Source organism: Balaenoptera ricei, chromosome 14 (genome assembly GCF_028023285.1).
Source record: "Balaenoptera ricei isolate mBalRic1 chromosome 14, mBalRic1.hap2, whole genome shotgun sequence".
Lineage (NCBI taxonomy): Eukaryota > Metazoa > Chordata > Mammalia > Artiodactyla > Balaenopteridae > Balaenoptera > Balaenoptera ricei.
Window position 1 is genome coordinate 18,435,983 of NC_082652.1, and position 23,422 is coordinate 18,459,404.

General features: G+C 51.7%; 1 protein-coding gene and 1 long non-coding RNA gene across 2 annotated transcripts; one reads left to right on the forward strand and one right to left on the reverse strand.

Moving 5' to 3' along the window:
• On the forward strand, positions 1 to 23,371 carry GLTP (glycolipid transfer protein). The gene is made up of 5 exons (XM_059894517.1): positions 1 to 226; positions 16,274 to 16,332; positions 17,325 to 17,458; positions 20,238 to 20,388; positions 22,210 to 23,371. Exons 1-5 carry the CDS (start codon positions 124 to 126, stop codon positions 22,390 to 22,392), a joined length of 630 nt encoding a protein of 209 aa, XP_059750500.1. The 5' UTR covers positions 1 to 123; the 3' UTR covers positions 22,393 to 23,371.
• LOC132347705 (uncharacterized) lies at positions 6,512 to 10,768 on the reverse strand. Its single transcript, XR_009497275.1, has 3 exons — positions 10,350 to 10,768; positions 9,602 to 9,802; positions 6,512 to 6,741 (listed from the first exon to the last, which is right to left on the reverse strand). It is a non-coding gene; the product is annotated as an uncharacterized LOC132347705 (long non-coding RNA).
• Positions 23,372 to 23,422: the final 51 nt, after the last annotated feature.

The following is a 23,422-nucleotide window of genomic DNA, read 5'->3' on the forward strand; positions in this document are numbered from 1 at the left end:
CTGGCGTCCCTTGAGCCTGCGGCGGGCGGCAGTGACGGCCCCGGCGCTGACGGCGGCGGCCCGGGGGGCGGCGTGGACGCCCGCGGCGCCGGCTGGGGCATCACCAAGGGCCTCGACCCCGAAATGGCGCTGCTGGCGGAGCACCTGCTGAAGCCGCTGCCCGCGGACAAGCAGATCGAGACGGGGCCCTTCCTGGAGGCGGTGTCCCACCTGCCGCCCTTCTTCGGTGAGCCGGGGTGAAGAGGGGAGCTGGCCCGCAGCCCTGACCCAGAGCGCACCCGTATCCTCCTTCTCCCGAGTATCCCTCAACTAGACACCGCAAATCTTAATTCCCCACGCACCCGAGAGCCCCTTTTTCTCCAAGCACCCCAAATCTTCCCTATCCCGGCCCGCTCCCAAATCCTCTTTCCCCCGAACATGTCACATCCTTCATCTCTTCCCAGACATCCCCAAATCCTCCATCTCCCTCAGACTCTCCCAACCCTCTGTCTCCCCAGACACCTCACATGCCAACATGTCCTTCAGATGCTCGCGGTTCTCCACCCCCTTGTGCACCCCAGTCGTCCATCTCCCCACAAACACCCCCACTCTTCCAAATCCCCAATCCTCCATCTCCCCGAAAACATCTCTCACCCTATCATCCCCCTCTTCCCTTTCAGAGTGGCTCTCAACTCCCTCCCTTAAAATGAATCCCCCCCCATTTCATAAACCCCCTCTTTTCTGTAAATTCTCCCAGTCTCTCCCTCATGGGACCTTGTGAACACGTCTTTCCTTAGAATTCCCTCATTCCAGATCAGAGACACCACCCACCACCGCCACTCCAAGGGCAGGAAGCCTGGCAGGGTGAGGAGGGTCCTTTTGGAGACAGAGTCGCAAAACTCTGGGGCCCCTTCCTAGGGAGAACCACCTAAATCTTTCCCTCCATTTAGAACAGGGGTCAGGACAGGGGGGCTGCTATGTGGGGCGACATCAGACATGGAGTGCTTGGGATGGGGTCCAAAAGAAAAAGATCCCTCCTCCATATGTCATGCCCTGGGAGGTCATAGGAGCACTGAGCCGGTTGCAGACCTTCCTTTCTCCCATCCCTCAGCCCAGCCCACACCCTGGATGGAAAATGGGAAACAGAAGACAGTACCATCGGCCCCTGCCCGTTGCTTTGCTGGTCCTGAGTAAAGGGTGCAACCTGAGCTGTGCTTTTTCCTCTTGTATGTGGGCTTGCCCAGCGTCCCGCCCTGCTGTTTCATTTGGTGGCCTTGCAGGAAGAGACCAGTCCGGAGGGCAGAGTCTAGCCGAAACCCGCAAACTGACAGAACCTTGACACTGACCTGGACTGAAGGGAAGTGGCACCCGGGGCAGTCACTCCCTTTCCCCCCTAGTGGGTGACCAGGGCTCACGGTGGGCAGTAGTCCCTGAAGTGCTGTGGGCTCCGGGGTGGTTGTGACTATGTGGAGTCGTGTGCATGCTCTCCTCCTCCACCTCTTGAGCCTCAGTATCCCCATCTGTGAAATGGGCATGCTGATCTCCTAGGCTAGCAGCAAAGAGTAAATGAGGTGGTGTGTGTAAAGTTCTGAGGCCTTAAGTGCCAAATAGATCTTAGCTGTTGGCAGGGGGAGGTGTGTGGTTGTTATACAAGTTCCTGGATTCAGTTTTGGTTCCTTCATAGAGTGGATGATTGATTAATGAGTAGTATTTGAGTGAGTGCCATTGGCTGGTTTGTACGATTCTCAGACCTGGCTCTTTTACATCCACTGTTACATCCCTGGTACCCAGAACAGTGCCTGGCACACAGTAGGTGCTCAGTCAGAACTTGTTAAACGTATAAAACATTCTTATTTTCTGTATCTCAGTGTTGAGATAACACTGACTCTCCAGGCAGGAGCTTGGGAGCTATCTGGTTTGAGCATTGAGGAGTTGTTGATTTTTGTGACAGGTTTTTCCCCCCTCCTCGGTTCTATGAGCATTTGCCCTGAACAAGGATTCAGAATCTGTTTAAGCTAGTCGTTCTCAACTGAGGGTGGTGTCGCCTCCTCAGGGGACATCTGGCAATATCTAGAGACATTTTTGGTTGTCACAACTTGGGGGGGCGGGGTGGTGAGGGGCACGGGGAGGTGCTACTGGCACCTAGTGGGTAGAAGCCAGGGATGCTGCAAACATCCTCCAGTGCACAGCACAGCCCTCACCACAAAGAACTGATCCAGCCCCAAATGTTAGCTGGATCTCAAGGTGGAGAAACCCCGAGTTAAGCTCTGTGGCCCTTTCCTCCCTCATCTTCAGCAAGGTTGCCCATCAGTTCTGCATTTGGGGGCTCCTTCATTTGATGCGATTATTGGGCCGGTTTTAGAGGAAGGGGGTGGTGGCGGCTGGAGCTGGCGGTGATCTGGTGCCCCGGCTGGAGAGCACCCCCTCCTCCTTTCCCTGATCTCAAAAGACCCTTGTCTTTGCTGCGAGCCTGGTGCTGTGGGCCGTCACATCTGTTGACAGAAGCACCATTTATACAGAGGCCTCAGTGGGTTGGCCCACAGAGGATAATTCTTAGCACTATTTTAAAAAAGTGATAATCCATTTATTTATTTATTTATTTATTTTTGGCTGTGTTGGGTTTTCGTTTCTGTGCGAGGACTTTCTCTAGTTATGGCAAGTGGGGACCACTCTTCATTGCAGTGCGCCGGCCTCTCACTATCGCGGCCTCTCTTGTTGCGGAGCACAGGCTCCAGACGCGCAGGCTCAGTAATTGTGGCTCACGGGCGTAGCTGCTCCGCGGCATGTGGGATCCTCCCAGACCAGGGCTCGAACCCGCGTCCCCTGCATTGGCAGGCAGACTCTCAACCACTGCACCACCAGGAAAGCCCCCGTGATGATCCATTTTGAAGCATTAGGCTCTTCTTGGGGGAGAGTTCCTCCTGAGGGTTTAAGCTTTAGGAGGATGCTCCCACCAGTGGCTTTTCTCTGGCACTCAGGGGTCGATGGAGATCCGCCGTCAGCTCTGACACACGGGCTTTTTCTAGGTCTTGGGAACGTCTGGTCCCCTGGATGATCTGGGTGGCGTGTTTCTGGAATGGAGCAGGCCTGGGATTATGGACACAAGAAGTCTGAAAGGCATTCGGTGCCAGTTTCCTCCAAATCAGGGTTTCTCCACCGTGACACTGCTGACATTTGGGGCTGGGCCATTCTTTGGGGTGGGGGTCTGTCCTGTGCTTTGTAAGACGTTTAGTGGCATCTCTGACCTCTCTCTACCAGATGCCAGTAGCACCCCATCTCCCCAAGTTGTAACAACCAAAAATATCTGCAGGGAGACCAAGTTACCCTTGGTTGAGAGCTACCGCTCTTGATATAAATAGGCAGAGGGCTGAAAGCTGTGTTTTTAAAAGGTATTTTAATTCTGCAAGGAAGATCTGTTTCTCAAAGGAAAATTGAGCAAGAAGAAATGATAAATTAAAAATCTCCCTGCCATTTATTGAGCATTTACTGTGTGCTAAGCATTCTATGTTGATTAATTCACTTAATCCTCTCACAACCTTTTGAGTCAGAGTTTGTTGTTGTTGTTATTGTTATTTAAGAGGGAATCAATGCTGACATTTCAGAGTATTTTCATTCCAAACCCATTTATATCTTTATCTATGTTTAAGAGGAAATGTATAAGCTGCTTTTTTACACCCAACAATATAGCATAACCACCTTTACCCATCAGTCAGCATTTTTCATAGCTGCCTAGAACTTCATTGTTTGAATGTGGCCATAATTTATTTAACCAATCCCCTGCTGTTGGACATTTACATTGCTTCCTTTTTTTTTTTTTTTTTGCTCTCGTAAACTGTGCTACAGTGAACATTCTTGTATATATTTCTTTGCATACTTCTTTGGTTATTTCTAATTTTTAGAAGGGAAATTGCCGGGTCGAAGGCTGTGAAGGCTTTTAACCTGTTAGCACAACCCCATTTCTTAAACCATCATCGGTGGTGGTTTGGGACAGAATTGGTTGGGCTTGATGAATGCTGATTCTTTGGGCTGCAGGTCAGATGTAGCTCAGAACATCTGCATCCTGGGCTAACACTTCCATATCTCCAGCCTGAGTCTCCCGAGCTGTATAGGTTTTGCTATGTCCACTTAGAGGTCAGCCCTTTGTCCATCGTCTTTCTCTACCTTGACCCAGTAATTGGATCTCACCTCTGACTGATCAGTTTGCAGCTGACTTCTGTGAGGCCCTGCTCTCTCATCTTTTATGGTCAATTATGCAGCTGTTCTAGAGCATTTGCAATTGGAGGATGGGGGGGGGGGGTGGAGGGAGGGGGAGGGAGAGGCTTAATCATTTAGTCTGGCCACTCCCTGCCTAGAAGCCTCAGTGGCTCCCTGTTACCCCGCCTTGATATCTGTGCTGTAGCCTTTCTGAATGGCTTGCAGCCCGACAGAGGGTACCATGCCATCATCTGCCTCTGGCACTTTACCCGTGTCAGTTTCTCTGCCTGGGGTACCACTCCTCTCTGGCCCACCACCTGCCTTTCACCTGGGTTCCACTTATCCTTAAGGAATCAGCTTAGGGGTCACCTCATCCGGAAAATCTTGCCTGACTCCCATGGAATCTACCCCATTCTGACACTTTGAGTTATTTCAGTGCCTAGCACTTGGCGAGCTAGTGATGTTTGTCGAGTGAATGCTTTTGGCTCCATTCCCATTTTTCTGGGTTCTTCTAAAAGTGTTTTGCTTTCTTCTCTCTTTCTAAGTTAAAATATAGGATCAAATTAAGATACATAACTCATATCCTGTACCCATGGCAGACGTTAATAATCAATCATGATGCTGTTTTTTGCCCCTTTAAGTCTAAACACAGCCTCGGCCACTCCGAGGTCCATTAGAATTGATGCATGAGGTGACACCTGTTTGCTCTCACTGTTTAGGGAGCAACCAAAGATGCAGGAGCTGAAAGTAATGATTTCTACCTCTTGGTTCTTGAGATCCAGATTCCAGGGGTGATTTTACTTCCTTCAGGCTTTTTAGCTTAATTAAATGGATGTCCATAGAATTGAGCCTTACAGATATCTGACACTCACGAAACAGTCCTAGAGTAGCCCCAGAAAGAGTGGTTTTGCATCACTTTGGTTCAATGCTAGCTCTATGTGGCGGGGAGTGGGGGGGGGGGGAATGGCAGCCCAGAGCCACAGAATTATCTTGTTTTACAGCCAAAGAAACCAAGGCCAGAAAGGTTAGGTGACTTGCCCAAGGTCACACAGCCAGCAATTGACCACAGAGCCAGACTAGAACTCAGGCCTCTGGACTCCTTATGCAGTGCTTTTGCTGTTGTGCCTGCCTGCTTTCCTGGCTTCCTGTCTGGTCAGTGGAGCCAGCCTGTTTGGCCACCAAAGTCCTGGAGCTCTGCTGGCTCCACTGTGGCTTATCCAAGACGCTGGGAACCCCAGACCAGCTATGCAGGTTTCCTTGGAGCTGCGTGCCTCATAATCATCTTGCCAAGCTGGGACCATATCTCTTGCCTATTTGAACGCAGATTTGATGGCCGGGGCATGGAAGTCATCCAGTGGGGAGGCCCCAGACAGCTCAGTTTTTCCTTTAATTGGGACACTGAGTTAACTGCCTGGGGACCAGCCTCACCCACACCCCTTGGCCTCTAAGAAGTTGTTCTTACCATTGCAACAAGCACCTTTCAGGACTTGGGACCACAAGTTTTTTGGTATTTGTTTTTTAAGTTGATACAAATATATGTTTATTTTTGGTTTTGTATAGACTATCCCAAGAAAGAGAAACAAGAAACTGTATTAACCCTCGTCCAACAGCAGGTTAGTTATCATTTTGGTTGAGTGTCTGTTGAGAGCTGGATGCTGTAGGAACCGGAAGTAGACCACTTCTAGGAGGAAGAAACAATGTACTTTGCGGAGGGCGGTGGATAAGTCACTTTCAGCGATGGGTTTTGCAATTTTGAACCGGCCTGCAGACTCCTCTCATCCATTGGAAGTGTGTTTGCAAGTAGTGAGTGAGGATTCATTAGCCTTGAGGAGCACCTACTGCGTGCTGGTGAGACATACTCATGAGCTCACCTGGCCCAAGTTAGAGCCAAGTAACACCTGTATAGAGGGCTGCCGCTGGCCCTGTTGTCTTATCCCGTCTGTCTGTATAACAGCCCATGAGCTGGCTGCTTTGGAGGCTTAGAGGGAAGAAGTTGCTTTGAACCTGGGTCTATTGTCCACTGAAGTCCATGAATCGAAATCTCTAGATAGATGGATATTGGCATCAAGCAGCCAGCCTGAGCTTGAGTGCTGGTTCCGTGGTGCCCCAGCTGTGTGTCCATGCCCTAGTGCTTCCCCTCTCTGAGCCTGCAGCCCCAACTGTACAAGGGGGAAGGCTGGGCCTCCCAGGAGGGCCGATGGAGGTGGCCTCCCCCGAATGATGTTGGCACCCAATGCCCAGAATCACTCCATCTTTTTGCACAGGTGGGACAGACATCCTCAGACCTTTAGAATCTGCACTTCTTGCCACACAGCCCTTGGGAAACAAGGTTCTTGCAAAAAGAAGCTGCCTCTGGCTCTTGCTGACCAGCTGCCAGGGCTTGGGGCCAGCTGAGCCGCCTGGCTACTGAAGCACTTCTCACTTATAACATCCAAAGGCCAGTGCAGAGCATGGACAAGTGGTGCCCACCTGCTCTGTTCCCCCAGTGATAAGGATGAAATCCTCTTGATCCTCTGGGTTCAGAAAAGTCTGGCCCTGAGGTCAGGGACGGAGGTCTGGCCTCTGCTCCTGGAGGGAAGAGGATGGAGAAGAAAGAGGGAAAAGACCCGAACGTCCACTCTGTCACCTGCTAGCTCATCCAGCCCCCGTTTCATTCCTCATCTGTGGGGTGTCTGTCGCATAGGGCTTCTTGGAGGAACAGTGCCCCATTGTGAATCGCCTCCCAGGCCCCAGCAATGTGCCTGGCAGAGCGTAGGTGCCCAGCCAACATGGGACTTGAAAGAGAATGGAAAGAATGCGTGACAAAGGGCTTTGTAAAATATAATGCATGACCCCATCATAGCTAGCGTAACCCCTGTTTTGAGTGACTCCCATGTGCCAAGCATCGAACTAGCCGATATCTCATTTCCAGTCCTTATCATGACCTTATGAATTAGGAGGAATTCGTGCCATTTTACAGAAGAGGAGACCAAGGTTCAGAGTGGTGAAGGGATTTGACCAGGTCACACAGCTAGTAAGGGCTTTGTAGGGGGCCAGCCCTGCCACAAGTCTTCCAGAGCAGAAAGGGCCTTTTTGAGCTGTTTGTCAGGGAGGGGAAATGATAGGAAGTAAGTTCCCATCTGGCAGTGTGCTTATTTCAATGAGCTTATTAGAATGGAAATGTAGGTTGCATTGTTTCAGTTTTAAAATGGCCTGGATGGATGTTAACTCCTTGTGTTACATTCTTACAGAGTTACTGGTAACAGGGTTTTTTGTTTTTTTTTTAACTGTTACAGTGTTAACTGTATCTGAACTTTTAAAAGTCATTACAACGGATCAGCCCTCTCCAGGGTCCTATAAAACCTCTGCTTTCTGTCCCTGCAGTTGCGCAGCCAGCTCACACTTCCGCTGGCTCAGAAATGATTCACTTTCTGCACTGCTGTTCCCCCGAGTTCCTTTCTCCACTCCCTTCTGAGATCTCAGACATTAATGGTCAGGAATACATGGTCCTTATTTTATAACTGAAGGGCTCCTGTTAATTTTACCCATATCAATCAACTGATAACACCTTCTTTCTCTACCTCTCTCTCCTCCCTCCCTTCCTCTCTTTCTCTTTTGTTTTCTTAATCATTGGAATCACTCTTTTCTGGATTTCTTCTCTAAAGAATGATGATATAATGTATAGTAATAGTTATTATAATCATAATCAGAAAGAATACTTTTTTAAAAATTTAGCCAGAAACTATGAGGTGAGGCCTGTTATTAGCCTCATTTTACAAATGCAGAAACTGCGGCTCAGAGAGTTTAACTAAATTCTCCCAGGCCACACAGCAAGTAAGAGAAATCATTTTCCCATCTGCATTCCCGATTGAAGGCTGGTTTTTGCCAAAGGGGTCAATTTTGGATAAAGAGAGTTGGCATGTTATGGGGGTGATTTTTAAAAGCATCATTTTGTAAACATTCTTTTCTCTTAGATATTAGGATAGTAGAATTTAGAATGGGAACTAGTTTTAGAAAGGTGGGCATTCTCGGGGCTCTTATGCTTCAAAATAGGCCTTATTGCAGACTGAGCCATCCCACACACACACACACACACACACACACACACACACACACACCACATACCCGTGGATTAATAAATGATTCATCTCCATCAGCTGTAATTTGAGTGCCTCCCATTATGATCCTTGTAACCCAGGGTCTGTAAAGTTAATCTGCCCCATGTGTTTAACAACAAAACCTTACTATCCAGCTATTGAAAAAAAAAAAATTGAATTTGAAATAGAACCTCCCCAAACCAGGCTCCTAGAGTCATGACACAGGGACCCTCTTCTTCCTTTTTCAAATAAGTATTTATGGGTTGGGTCTGGTATTCCCACACTGAATCACACAGGCTGAAAGTGAAGCTGTGCGTCTTAAAAATGGAATGCTTTTTGTTTTTGAAGGAAAATTATTCCTGAGATGAAATGAGAGGGCGGGCCAGGGCGGGGGCGATTCTGTCACTTTCTTGCCTAATGTTGGGAACATCACCTGTGGGAAGATATGGTTGTCTGAAGAGGCAGGCGTTGAGGGGCAGCTTGGATGGAAATTTCCAAATATGTGCTGGGGGCTTGCTCAGAGCATGATGGCAGGTGTTTTCCAACTACGCTGAGGCCAGAAAAAGAGGAAGTGAATGTGATTCTGTGTGGCATATGGTGACTGCTGGCTTACGGGGAATTCTGCTGTCTGGGCAATCTCAACCATCTGAACTATGACAGAGACCCGGGCAGAACTGTCACAGAGGTCATGCACAGAATGCTTGCTTGGTGCCTGTTTCCTCTTATTTTGAAGGCAATGGTGACAAAGTTGGCTATTTGTTTTCCAAGTATCTAGCAGAATCAAAGCACTGCAGAGAAAACAAGAGGAGTTTTTAAAAAACTACACAAAGCTGTCCTAAATCCCTGAAAACATACCATGTAGAGCCATTTAGAGAAGACTTGAGGGGGCCTGTTATGTCACTGGGTCACACTTTTATCATAATTCCTGTTTTTGATGATGGCCCTGTTTAGAAAACTGCAAATGGCTTGCTGTACAAAAGCAGGGACATTTGAGTTACATTTTGAGAAGTTCCATCCAGAATGGCTGAATGTGAAAGTTGGTACATTCATAAAATTTGGTAGATGGAAAATATTTCACTGTTTTATTTTCTTTTTATTATTGAGATTAAATGTCTTTTCCTTTCTTCTTTTAATTGTCCATTTTTCTATAAGGTGGTTGTTGTTTTTTTCTTATTGATTTGTTCGAACCCTTTACAACATTAGGGATGATAGTCTTTGGTCTATGGTATTTGTTACACAGGTCATCCCCTTCCCCAATCAGTTTGCTCTTTGGCTTAGACTGGTGATGGGATTTCCCCCCACCCCGACCCCATCCCATATAGAAGGTTTCTGGGTTTTGTAATCAGACTTACTGGTCTTTTCCTTATGCCTTTTGGGTTGAGTAGCATGCTTAGAAAAGTCTTCTAAACAGAAGGGGCCATTTGCCAGCGTGTTCCAGGTAACCAAGGCTTGACTGTGTTTGGAATCCGTGCCCATTAGAGTTGGTTCCATGAAGTGAGATGGTGAAATTGTACCTGATTTTTCTTTTGTTTTTGAGACAACTTCCTTTCACCCTGGAGGTAAGACGATGAATGAGAAAAGCGCCCGAGCGCTGCCCCACCCCCTGCCCTTCCCTTCTGGCAGGTTCTGGGTGTCATTCTAAAGAGCCTGTTGACTGACAACAATGAAAAACAAGTTTGGGTTAACTGCAAAACAGGTAGAACAAGAAAGGTAATAATTTTGAGGCAGGGCTGCATTCTGTAGGAAAGGTAAAGCTGGATAACCCTCCAGAAGCATGTCGCGTCATATCCAGAGCAGCGGCCAGTTTGAGTTTCAAGGCTTAGGCCACGGTGTGCTTGGGGGTTAAAATCATTGCAGGGTTTTCCCGTCAGAGTCCTTTCGCTTTTGTTGAGTTCACACACACAGATAGAAACATTCTAGAAAGAAAGGCTAGAGGGAGTGGTGGCACCAGCCTTGGCTAATTGTGTCTGCATGCCTGACTCGCCGTGTGACCCTGGGCCAGTCACTTGGCTCTTCTGGGCCTGGCGGCCTCGGGCTGCGCCAAAGCAAACATAAACCCAGAGCCTTCCATGAGGCGTGTTGAAGCAGGCTTCAGCTTACCTGGAGCGCCTCCTGTTTGCCCAGCACTTCAGGGCTCTGGAAAGGGAGGGGCCTGAGCCCAGCGTGGTTCAGGCACTTGTCCAGACACCAGAGCTGAGAGCCGAACCCAGGACCGGGGCTCTGGAGCGCAACCGTGCTCCTCCCCTGATCACAGGCGGCCCACCCCCAGATGCTGCCAGCCCGACTCCTGTGTGCCCATCTGCGTGTACACAGTGACGCCTTTCCTGCCGGCAATCGCCCCCTCGCCCCGGCCCCATGCAGCGGGGAAGTGGATTCTGGGGTCGGTCGGCCTCACCCCCTCCCTCTGCTGGGGTCCATCTCCCAGCCCTCGACTCTCCCCTCTCTTGCTTCTGCTCTACAACTGGCTCCAGAAGTCCATCCAGACCCCACATCCTACCCTACAGCAGAGCAGAAGCTGTGTCCCTGCATGGTAGCCACGACGCACAAGAACAGCTGCCGTGGGGCCCGGCTCCTGCCAACCACGGCAGCCTCATGACCCGAGCGACACGCTGTTGGGAGAAGGCGAAACAAAAAGCCTTTCTCCCCGCCATCGCGGGGTGGGGCGGGCACTCAGAACCATAAAAGAGCCGTTTCTAGAGCCAGGGAAGCTGAATAACATTCCGTGCATGTCTAAAATGCATGCCCAGTGGCCTGAGTCGCTGGGAAAAGCTAGGAAGCCACCCACGCGTGGTTGATGATGATCTGTCGCCAAGCCCTGGTTCCACATCTCCAACGTGGGATGGCTTTACTCGAACATCAGCCGGCGGTGGGAATCAAATCACGGCCAGGCTCAGGGCCCTCAGTTGGCACATATGGCGCCTGCCCCATCACAGCAACTCCACAGGGGTGGTCCCTTTCCAGGCGGGGAAACTGAGGCCAAAGCCCCTTTCCATAGCCTCTGCCTTGTTAGTCGCGTGGGTCCTTAGACCCGGTGCATTGGGTCAATCTTCACTACAAGAAAGTGGCTAGAAGAAGAACCTGGCAGGAAATGTGCCTCTAGATTCACGTTTCCTATTATCTGCCCCCTCGTTCATGCTGGGGTCCAGCTCCATGCCAGGTGCGGGGGGCACAGAGGGGGACTGAGGCCCCCCTGGTCTCTGCCCTCTCTGAGGTCAAGTCCATGGCAGGGATGGGTGGAAAACAGAGTTACATGTGGAACCACAATCACGGTAGCAGTGCAGTGGACTTGGAGAAAAAGTGGAAGGAAGAAGTATGACTTTTTTTTTTTTTTTAAATTTTATTTTTATTTATTTATTTATTTACTTATGGCTGTGTTGGGTCTTCGTTTCTGTGCGAGGGCTTTCTCTAGTTGTGGCAAGCGGGGGCCACTCTTCATCGCGGTGCGCGGGCCTTTCACTGTCTCGGCCTCTCTTGTTGCGGAGCGCAGGCTCCAGACGCGCAGGCTCAGTAGTTGTGGCACACGGGCCTAGTTGCTCCGCGGCATGTGGGATCTTCCCAGGCCAGGGCTCGAACCCGCGTCCCCTGCATTGGCAGGCAGATTCTCAACTGCTGCGCCACCAGGGAAGCCCAAGAAGTATGACTTTTATGAGCAGAAAAAAGTGTCTGACATTCTTGTCCTTTTTTTTTTTTTTGGCTGTGCCGCACAGCATGTGGGATCTTAGTTCCCCCACCAGGGACTGAACCCGTGCCCCTGCAGCGGAAGCACAGAATCTTAACTGCTGGACCGCCGGGGACGTCCCAAGTCTGACATTCTTTTCCAACTTTGTATATGAAAAATTTAAAACATACAGCAACCCTGTTTGGGAAAAGCATCTTAGGAACTTGTGTAGAAATCAGCGATTTTTAGAAGATGGCTGCTGTCATCTGCCGATGCTGGCTTTCAGCTGCGACATTTCCAGCCTCCAGCCAACCCTGCTCACTTCAGACTGGCCCTCACAATCTGAATTGGCTCTGGCCAGTCCATCCTGTTACTGAAGGCAGTGGTTCGTGTATACTGACAGACTCCCTCGGTTTGTCTCAAGTCTGAAGTCAAGGGGAGATTCTGTCAGCAACCAAAGACCTCTGTGCAGTCCTGAATGGCGGGGCAGGTTTGTCTTCCAATTCCAGGGCTTGTTCCTATACTTGGTGCTCCTAAGGGTATGGTCTTACCCCTTCGATTGTCTAGTTGGTGAATATATGGTGCAGTGTTAAATACATCGCAGCCTTAAAGCTGTTTGCCCATTTTGTCTTTAAAAATCTGAACAAATGGCTAGCGAACTCTTGGTGAAATTTAAATGTTAATAAAATAGTATACCCATTAAAAAAAATAAATAAATAAAAAATAAAACGTACAGCAAAATTGAAAGAATTTTACGGTGAATATTCATGAATCTGCCACCTAGATTCTACCATTAATACCTGACCATACCTGTCTATCCACCTCTCCATCCATCCATCAATCCACCTCATGTCTTTGGACAACATACATTTTGAAAGATGTGGAGGTGAAGCCATTGGCCATCCCTTCGGAAGGGTTGTTTTTTTTTTTTTTTTGGCTGCACTAGGTCTTCGTTGCTGCGTGCTGGCTTTCTCTAGTTGCGGCGAGCGGGGGCTACTCTTCGTTGCGGTGCACGGGCTTCTCATTGCGGTGGCTTCTCTTGTTGCACAGCACGGGCTCTAGGCGTGCTGCCTTCAGTAGTTGTGGCGCGTGGGCTCAGTAGTTGTGGCTCGAGGGCTCTAGAGCGCAGCCTCAGTAGTTGTGGTGCACGGACTTAGCTGCTCCGCGGCATCTGGGATCTTCCCAGGCCAGGGATCAAACCCGTGTCCCCTGCATTGGCAGGTGGATTCTTAACCACTGCGCCACCAGGGAAGCCCCCCTTTGGAAGGGTTTTGCCAGTCCCTATGCTCCCCATCCATGGCACCTGCCCGGCTCCTGTGAGGCTCGAAATTGGTGACCCTTGGTTGCACAGTCAAGAGGGGAAGAGTCTCCAGTGGTGGAGAGTCCTGGCTGTCTTGCATTATTATTTTTTTTTTAAAGGAGGTTTCTTTTTATTTATTTATTTTTTGGCCACGCCGCTTGCCATGCGGGATCTTTGTTCCCCGACCGGGGATTGAACCCTTACCCTGAGCAGGGAAAGCGCTGAGTCCTAACCACTGGACCACCAGGAATTTCCTGCATTCTTATTTTAAGTCTGGGATGCGTTGTCCTTTGGGGGAGTCAGTGGTAAATGTCCCGGGAGAGAACACGTTGCAGGGCTAGCAAATTGCACAGCCTCCCAGGTTGGCCTTGCAGGATGAGGTCAGCGATACATCAGGGAAGATGAAAGGGTGGGTGGAATCATTACCTCATTAATGCCCTTGGCAGGTCCACCTGGGAGTCCAGCGCGCCCAGGATCAGGTGGGACAGGCAGCCTGCATCCCCCAACCCAGCACCTCGGCGCAGCGCCTGTGGCCACCCCGGGGGAGGTCCAGCGTAGCCCCGTGGAGGGAGATGTGCCCCCACAGGCGTGAGAGAGAGGCCGGTAGCTGAGAGCGGTGGGCTCACCTCTCGTCCCGAGGGTTCTGTGCCCGGGAGCCTGCAGCCGGGCAAGGCAGCCACCCCGGGCCCCATGAGGGCCTCAGTTGGGAAGCAGGAGAGTAGAGGTGGCAGGGGACACAGGCCCAGTGTTCCCACTCAGCGGAGGTCCTGAAGGACCTGGTGCCTTCCGAGCCTGGGTGACATTTGCTGGACCGTGGAGCCTGGCGCTGGTCACGCTACAAAGTCATAAAGATGGTCACAGTTCATGCACTGAGGGTTCCTGTGCTGGCCACTCTGCTAAATGCGTTCAGCGCGTGCATTTTAATCCCCACGTCAACCCTATGAAATAAGTACCACTGCTGCCCCATTTGACATGTGAGGAAACTGAGGCACAGGAGACTTGCTCAACTGGATTCAAACCCAGGGTGTCTGGATTTCTACCCGACCTTCTTTCCATTGGGTTTTGGGGTATTTCATTTATAACGTCCAATGATGTTTCCCCAATGCACCTTTTTTTAACGGCTGCGATTAGAATGTTCCAGATGGCCGGCCAGGTGTGCTGGGTCACCTTGGGTGGAATTCAGCCCACAGGTGTCCCTCCCCCAGTCCTCCGCCCCTATGCGGTCAGTTGGCACGCACACCGAGGCCCCAGCCTGGCCAGCGGACAAGGGGAAGCTGGCGCTGGTGTTTCCCCGCCGTGGGTTTGGTATCTACTTGTGGCCTACTTGGGCATCTTTGCCCCCTGGGCTCTGTATCGAGGACCGTGAGAGGTGTTGGGGAAGCACAGCTGTCTTCAGGCTCTGAGGTGAAGTCCTTGTTGAGTCTGCTCAGGAGAGAACCGGCCCTTCCCCAATGTGTTTCCTCCTTGCCCAGCCCTTAGCAGGGAGCTCTGACCCGTGGGCTGTCTCTGGTCCCCGTGACAGCCTGCTGGGGGATCACAGAGGAGGGAAAGGAGGAGAGACAGTCCACAGTCAGCTCACATTTCCCATGGAGTCCTGAGTTCCAGGCACTGCCAGTTTCTAGGTCCACATTTCATCAACTCAAAGGTGCCACCTATTTTAAAATGCTCTGTTGTTTTATGAACCGCCGAGACAGGAAAAACGCCTCCAATTAAGAACATTCCGATTCCAGAGGTGAACAAAATATGTGTCTTGGAAGTGGGTTGTTTTACATCATCCTCACAGCTGCTCTGATCGGTTCTGTTGGCCCATTTGCTAGATGGGAAAGCTGAGGCTCAGAGAGCAGAAGGGACATGACCAAGCCCACACTGCCAGTGTGTGCAGAGTGGGTATGGAGCCCCAGTTCATCGAGCTCTGTTAAGTGACCAGAGTCCCACTCCTGGTGGGTTCTCCTGGGCTCTTATAAAGAGTCTCAGAACGGTGGGGCCTCTGGGTCGCCAGCTCACTTTTTCCTTAGAAGCTGGTGAATGAGGCGGGTAGGATGAATTGGGAGATTGGAATTGACATATATACACTATGGGTACTATGTATAAAATAGATAACTCATGAGAACCTACTGTATAGCACAGGGAACTCTACTCAGTGCTCTGCGGTGACCTAAATGGGAAGGAAATCCGAAAAAGAGGGGATATGTGTATACGTATAGCTGATTCACTTTGCTGTACAGTAGAAACTAACACAACATTGTAAAGCAGCTATACTCCAATAAAAATTTAAAAAAAAAGAAAAAAGAAGCTGGTGAATGAGCTCTTCTTCCAGCTCGTAAGATTCCTCGAGCTGCCTCCTGGCCAGCTGGTTCATTAGTGGCCTCCGCCTTGTCAGCCAAGACGGTTTCTTAGAGTATTAGTTTTGCAAGATACTCTACACTGTGCTGTCCAATTTGGTAGCCACTGGCCACATGTGGCTATTTAAATTTAAATGAATGAAAGTTAAATCAAATTACAAATTCAGTTCCTCGATCACACTCACCACATTTCAAGTGCTCAATAGCCACATGTGGCCCATGTTAGACGGTGCAAATATAGAACATTTTGTCTTAGGAAGAGAGGGTGCTGTGGACAAAACGGTTTGCCCCCTAGATAGTCCAGTTGTAATTTTTTTTTAGTATTTATTTATTTATTTGGCTGCGCCAGGTCTTAGTTGCGGCATGCGGCCTCTTTTAGTTGCGGCATGTGGGTTCTTAGTTGCAGCATGTGGGATCTAGTTCCCCGACCAGGGATCAAACCCGGGCCCCCTGCATTGGGAGTGCGGAGTCTTAACCACTGGACCACCAGGGAAGTCCTAGTCCAGGTGTATTTTAAAGGCTCTGACAAGTCCTGCAGTAAGAAACTGGTCTTACTCAGAGCCCAGCACTCCAAATTGCCCATGAACCATTTTAACACTTAACAAACAGCTCTGCCTTTCCTTAAACACACCAAGTGACCTCCCCTCCTGTCCCCATGGCCCATGGAGGTCCTGAATATCACTCTCGTTGGGAATCTAAATCTCTCTTCTTATTTTGTCCCCAGATTGCCTCGGCTCCCCAGTGTTTACTCCCATCAAGCTGGACATAAGTGGCAACATCACAGTACGTACGTGGCCCTGCAGCCCCGGTACCCAGATCAGGGCTCTGTAATCCCGCCGCGTCACCAGTGCCCTGCTCCCTGCCGCAGGTTGCCCAGGCCGAGGAACAGGAAGGAGGTGTGCAAATGGGCCTGGCCCCCAGCTTCTCTGACTTGGGGCTCCAGGTTCTTGGTCCTCTTTGCGGTCATGCCATCCAGTCATAGCCAAACTAGGACCACAGTCTGGAGGGTTGACCTGAGAAGGAACCTACCGGTTCTTGTATTCACTCTACCAAACAAAAAATAAACTCCAGGGTCCACAGGTGCACTGACCCTGCCCTTCCCTTCCCCAATGCTGAGAGCTCCAGACGGCATCCCCCAGCCACTGACCCTCCCCCCATGAGGATCCACTCTGAGGCTGGGTCTGTGTCATTATCCCCATTTTATAGACGAGGAAGCTGAGGCTCAGAGCTGTTGAGGGGCTCATAGCACGGAAGTGGCAGAGGTGGAATTCACATCCAAACTGCCTGGCTCCAACTCAGGAGCCTTCTTCCTGGACATCTCAGAATCCTAAGAACCTATTTCCATTTGTCCACAAAAGCGAAACTTCAGATGCTTGGGGTTTGAGGCGCTGTCAGTAGTGGTTGGAGAACGTGGACTCTGGGGCCTGGCCAGTGCTGGAACCCGCTCGCACCTGCACCAGCTATGTGACCTTGAGCACGTCATTTCCCCTCTCTGAGCCTCAGTTTCCTCATCTGCAAATTGGAATTATGACAGCAGCATCAGGGTTGCCGTGAGGATCAAATGAGGCTGTGCCCATAAAGTACTTCGCAAGTCCTGTAAATGCGAACAGTCATGGTTATTGTCATGACAAGCCCCGCTGACAAGCCCCACTGCAGGTCCTGGCGCTGGGGTGCAGGAGAGCGAGGCTCTGGCGGGGCGCTCCTCCACCCAGCACGCGGCAGCCGTCTATGGGGGCAGCCTTCCTAAGGGGGAAACCCTGTGTGCTCCGTTTCAGAAAATCAAAGCTGTGTATGACAACAACCCGGCCAAGTTCCGGACCCTGCAGAACATCCTGGAGGTGGAGAAGGAAATGTATGGAGCCGAGTGGCCCAAAGTGGGGGCCACGCTGGCGCTGATGTGGCTGAAGAGGTGATGGGCTTGGGTGGCTGGGTGTGTGTGGCTGGTGGGCCCGGAGGCCTGCTCTGCAGAGGAGGGACGGCCAACCCCGCCACTGCCCCACGGTGTCTGCTCTGATGGGGCAGGACGGGCACTTCCTGTCTTTCACATAGGCGCTCTTCTTGTGTAAAGCTAGTTAGTGACAGAGAAAAAGCACCCTGGGGGCCAAGGCCAGCCTGATGGTGACGCTTCCTTGCTTGTTCCAGCCCCACCAGAGGCATAGCAAGCCGGCGGGTACTCTGGCCGTTGTGCTAAGCTGTTTAGACACCCGATCGCATTTCATGTGCTGTGAGTTAGGTGTGGTTATCCCCATCTTCCAGAGGAGGCCACTGGGGCTTCTGGTGGCCAAATCACATGCCCAGGGCACAGGGGCAGTGCTGGGACTGAGTGGCTGAGCACAGTTGTGCAGGTTGTACACTGCACAAAGATGTTCCGTCTAGGGCCGGTCACATCACACACATGGTAGATTTGTATATTATGACAGCTTCTTGACAGAAATACAGCATCTTGAGGACAAAGAACTCTAATTTGCACAAAATTTGTCCTGTGGCCTGGGGGCAGGGTACCCCGATATGGGATATGAACTCAGACAGTCTTACCCCAGAGCTGACAGTGCTTGTAACCGTGATACATATTGTCCTCATAGCACATATTTGGAGCCGCATACAATTGTTCCATCTTACAGATGAAGCCATTGAGGCTCAGAGAGGCCAGGCAGCTTGCTTGCTGAGATCACGCTGCTCTCTACCAGCTCCAGAATTCTCCTTTAGCTGTGCAAACTGCACAGTCCCTGGCAACAGCTGTGAAGCCAGGGACCCATTCTCTGCCCCACGGATGTTCCCAATGTTGCCCTTTCTCTGGGGCCTGGAGTCAGGAGCCAGGAAAGGCGCTCTTCCCCTGTCTCTCTCTCCATTCCCTGAAGCTACCCCACCCCCACCCCCATGCACTTCTTTGGTGAAACAGAACAGGAAGAATCTGCTCCCTGGAGGGTGTGGCCTGTGTGGGCATCAGGGGGTAAATGGGCTATAATTAACAACCTTATGGCCTATTTTATGACTCGCCCCCACTGAGCTACCTACTCTTGTCTGTCAACAAGAGAATCACAGACCTGGAATAAGGAAAGCCCCTGGGTCTATCCATTGGCAGGTTCCGTAGGTTTCTCAGGAAGAGCAAGCCAGAGAGTGACGTTCAGATCAGTTAGATTGTTTGTGTCCAGATCAGACATGGGCAGAGCCAGGTGACTGGGAGAGCACATGCTGGTGGATGTCAACAAATCGAGCACATAATAAGCACCTGCTGTGTGCTGTGCATGGTGCCGGGTGCATGGGATGATGCTTGGAGAGGCATGGTCCCTCTTTGGGCATCACAGCCTGGGCAAGGGGTCAGGCTGGTGGGCAGATCCTGACAGCTGGATATCAGACCCTGGAGCAGAGAGAAATCAGGGAGGGCTTCCCGGAGGAGGATCGCCAAGCAGGGTCTCCAAGACTGAACAGGAGGGTTCCAAGAGGAGGAGGCCTTGCAGAGGCCTTGGGAGGGCAGGAGAGGCACAGCATATCTGCCCCTCCAGGAAGATCTGGTCTAGCCAGGGCCCGGGATGCAAGGCAGGAGCAGGGAAAGATGAGATGGGATTGGACGAGGATGAGTTCCAGCCTCCTCAGGGGTGCTAGGGAGCCACTGAGGGGCATGAAGCCCATTGGCAACAGGGTAAGATGGGGCTTGAGAAGGAATCGTCCCAGCTGCTGGTTAGAGGGGGATCATTTGGGCTGGGAGAGTCAGGGGCTCAGGAGAGGTGGTCAGCCAGGGCAGGGCTGGGACTGGACCCTGAGCTCGCTTCCACACCCCAGGCTGATCCCCAATGGTTGAGGGTTGTGATCCAAGCATGGAGGATTTCCCTTCACCTCATAGGTGATAAAGCTTAACTTTTATTCCTTTAGTCCTCGGGCCCAGAACTCTTGCCCCTAAGAACCCCCCAACCTGAATCCTACCGCCCTGCAGGGAGGGAGCAGAGGACCCCAGCTGGGGAGTGAGATAGGCTGGGTTCACATCCCGGCCTTTGAGCTTTTGGGGTACCTCTGTGTTCCCTTCTGTGAAGTGGGCAGATCATGCTGAACTTAATCTCACAGGGCTGAGGGGAGCAGATGAAATGATGTGGATTAAAGGGCTAGTACTGATCTGATTTTCAACTTGGTCACCCTGCCGTGACCCACACCCTTCTTCTGGCCCTTGAAGCATCATTCTACCCCAGAGGAAGGGCTCAAGTGGCCATTGGAGGATGCAGACGGTGGCTCAGGCAGTGATGGAGGCGGGGAACCCACAGGGTCAAACTCGCCTGTGTTCTCAGCATGTCCCTGGTCTATGGTCCCTGAGCCCTTTGAGGACCAGAGCTGTAGCTTCAACCCTGCACTGACTGGCTTCATTCCTCAAGCACTGATGGCCATGTGGCCATGGAAATAGGCAAGACAGGCCCAGACCCTGCCCTCATAGACCTTACAGCCCAACAGGGACTGGCCCCAGGCCTGGTATAGACGAGGTACTTGGGACATGTGACGTGAGCCGGGGAGTCACGTTACACGGAAGCTGTTGTAGACACATGACAGTAGAGGAATCATCACCCCCTTTGGGGTGTCCATCCCCCCCGGCTCACTGTGGGAGGTTAATACAGAGCACATCCGGGTCTCCGCATGCGGCGCTGGTGGGTGGTGCCGACGGGGGCGTGCAGGGCGCTGAAGCGCCGTCTCCCTTCCGGCTGCAGAGGCCTGCGCTTCATCCAGGTGTTCCTCCAGAGCATCTGCGACGGCGAGCGGGATGAGAACCACCCCAACCTCGTCCGCGTCAACGCCACCAAGGCCTACGAGATGGCCCTCAAGAAGTACCACGGCTGGATCGTGCAGAAGATCTTCCAGGTGAGCCGCCCCGCAGGCCCGGAAAGACCACCGGCTCGCGGGGCCCGCCCTCTGCCCCGCGCCCTGGAGCTGCGGTCCCCGCCCCCCTCCCACCCGGCTCAGGAAGGGCTCCCCTGTCCGTCTGGGGTGAGGCTGGTGCTCCGAAGGACCCCTGCCGCGTGGCGGGCATTTTCCTAGATGCTCCGTGGTGGTTCTGATGAGGGGCCTGATTGGGAGGCCATGGGAGGAACCAGGGCAGAGACTGAGGCCGTCAGGTTGATGGTGGGCTGGCCTCACTGGCCCCTTGGATTCAGCTGGGACCCTCGCAGTGGGGTGGGGAGGGGAGGAAGGGCCCCTGTGCCCACGGGGGCGTCTGCTGAAAGAACATTGGCCCACGAGGCCCTTGGTGACTTGTGTTGGGGTGGTGATGACCACAGGCCTTCAGCACCAGCCCGGCTTTGGGAGAGGTCCACTGGGGAGGTGTGGAGAGCCCTCGGGGTGCCCTGTACACTGTCGTGGCTGCCCTTCCTCCTGAAGCTCCCACCACCCGCTGTTCCTCACTCCCGTGAGAACCGGCATCTGAGGGCTGGTCTCTGTCCCACGTGGCACAGGTCGAGGGTAGGCTGGGTCGGGAATCTGCTGGATCCAGGCAGGAAATAGGGCCACATCTGGGCCATCTGCCCTGGCAGGGCTGGGGACAGTGCTCATCCTGGGTGGGTGCCGCAAGGGCCCTGTCCCCCACCACCCCCGGCAGAGCGTTGCCCCCCCCTCCCCCGTGAAGGCCTCACGACCACCACCTCAGTAATAACCACGTGTCCTGGATGCCTGCCCTGGCGGGCTGCCCGTGGAGGGGGACCCTCACAAATGCACCGAGAGGTGCTGTCCTTGCCTCCGTTTCACAGATGAGGAAACTGACGCCCAGAGACGTTTAGGATCTTGCTAGAGGTCACACAGTAAGAGAAATGGGCAGCTGGGATTCTACCTCCTGAGCCTCGGTATCCTCATCTTGCAGATGGGTATAAAATAGGCCCTGCCTCACAGTCTCATTGTGAAGAGTCAGCGTGTTACTCTGTATAAAGTGCTTGGCATGTGGTTTACACTCAGCAAATTGAAGCTATTTCTATTTTGATTCCTAATGATAACGTTATTATTTGTAATTTCCTCACCTTCTCAAAAGGCTTGTAGCCTAAGCTTTTTATCCGGTTGCATTCTTTTCCTTCTGGCTCTGAAATTCTGTGTATGTCTGGTTCTCTGCACTTTTCAAGTTGTCAGGGAAGCCCTAAAATTTAGGGAAGTATCACCCCCTGAAGGACAAAAGAGGAACAGCACAGATCAGCCGTCCTTTCCCCGGCTCAGAAAGGTGGGGTCTCAGGAGGAAGCTGTTTACTTTCTCCAGGGCAGGGAGCGCCGGGGGAAGAGGCTCATCCACACCGAGCACCTGCTGTGTGCCTGGTGCTGTGCTGAGCACTTTGCATGACCTCCTTAATCCTCACAAAGGCAGCCCGATTGGGTGGGTGTCATTATTATCCCCATTTACAGATAAGGAAACTGAGGCTCAGAGAGGCTAAGTAACTTGCTCAAGGCTCACCGCTGGTCCGGCGGCACAAGCTGGAATTTGAACCCAGGTCTGTCTGTCCCCAAAGCTTCCTGCTGTCTCTCACCGGGGTAGAAGGGGACACACATCCCCCTTGGCCTTTCCCATCCAGCACCACGAATAGCACAGACCCCTGCCCAGCACGGACCTCTGGGGAGTCCCCTCCCAGAACCCCGACGGGCCTGGCCCGGTGGCTCAGGGTCTCCACCTCTGCTAACACTGCGCACCCCCCTCTCACCTGTCTCAAGGCAGCACTGTACGCGGCCCCCTATAAGTCCGACCTCCTCAAAGCACTCTCCAAGGGCCAGAACGTGACGGAAGAGGAGTGCCTGGAGAAGACCCGTCTCTTCCTGGTCAACTACACGGCCACCATCGACGTCATCTACGAGATGTACACCAAGATGAATGCCGAGCTCAACTACAAGGTGTAGGCCAGACCCTCAGTGGGCACCCCGGGCCGCATGCCCCTGACCACAGCCCCCCGCAGGAACAGGCAAACCCGAATCACTGTGAATCCAGCCGGCCGGCCACCCCCAGCCTGAGGCGCCCCCCAGAGCAGCCCAGAGACGGACCAGGGTCTGCAGGGGACCGGCCCTGCTCTTTTAAAAGTCACTTTTGGGGTCTATCCTCCTGGAGCAATAAATAACGATCTCACTTCCGAATTTCGTGACAGCACAGACTGACTTTATGCCTTCATTTCAGTGTGATAAAAATTGATTAATGTTTCTAATAAATCAAGTCCTCGGGTTTTTTTGGTTTCCCACCACCACCCCATGCGGAGCGTGACTCTGGGGGAACCGGTGTCAGACTCCTAACTTTAAAAATAGGCGCGTGTCCTGAGGATCTGGCTGAGTGATGTTTGGGGTATTTTAAGGACCATGAGGGGGTTTGATCTGAAATTACACAGGGCCCCTATTGTGGGATTTTTTTTAAACAAACTGGCGTGTGTTCTCCGTGGTTTGCACAGCCCAACCTCACAGCACTGTCATTAGAGCCTGCTCTTTCTTACTGTCTTTTGCTAGACAGTGTTTTTATAGCTGAAACCAACCAGCAAGCCTTTGATGACCAAGGGGAGGGTTATTTTAAAGCTATCAGGCACAAATAATTGACCATAGATGACTGTATTTGCATTCTTCTCCATAATTATCTTCTTCAGGGACAGCTTTTCCAACCTAAGAAACTACCTACCATGTGTATTCTTTCAAGGGGAAGAGGATGAACCCAAGAACACGCCTTGCTGCCTTAACTGTCCTTCCTGGCGCTAAAAAGAGCTGTATTTTTGAAAGTGTTGGGGCAAACAGAGCAACCCCCAAAGAACTGATATGTGTTAAAAACCCAGTGAGGAACGATTGGTGATTTTTATGTGGAAACTAAATAATCCTTAATAAATAAATCTCTATTTTGGAATCACATTGGTGTGCTGTTTTGGTTCTTGATTCTTTTTTTTTTTTCCCCGTTCTT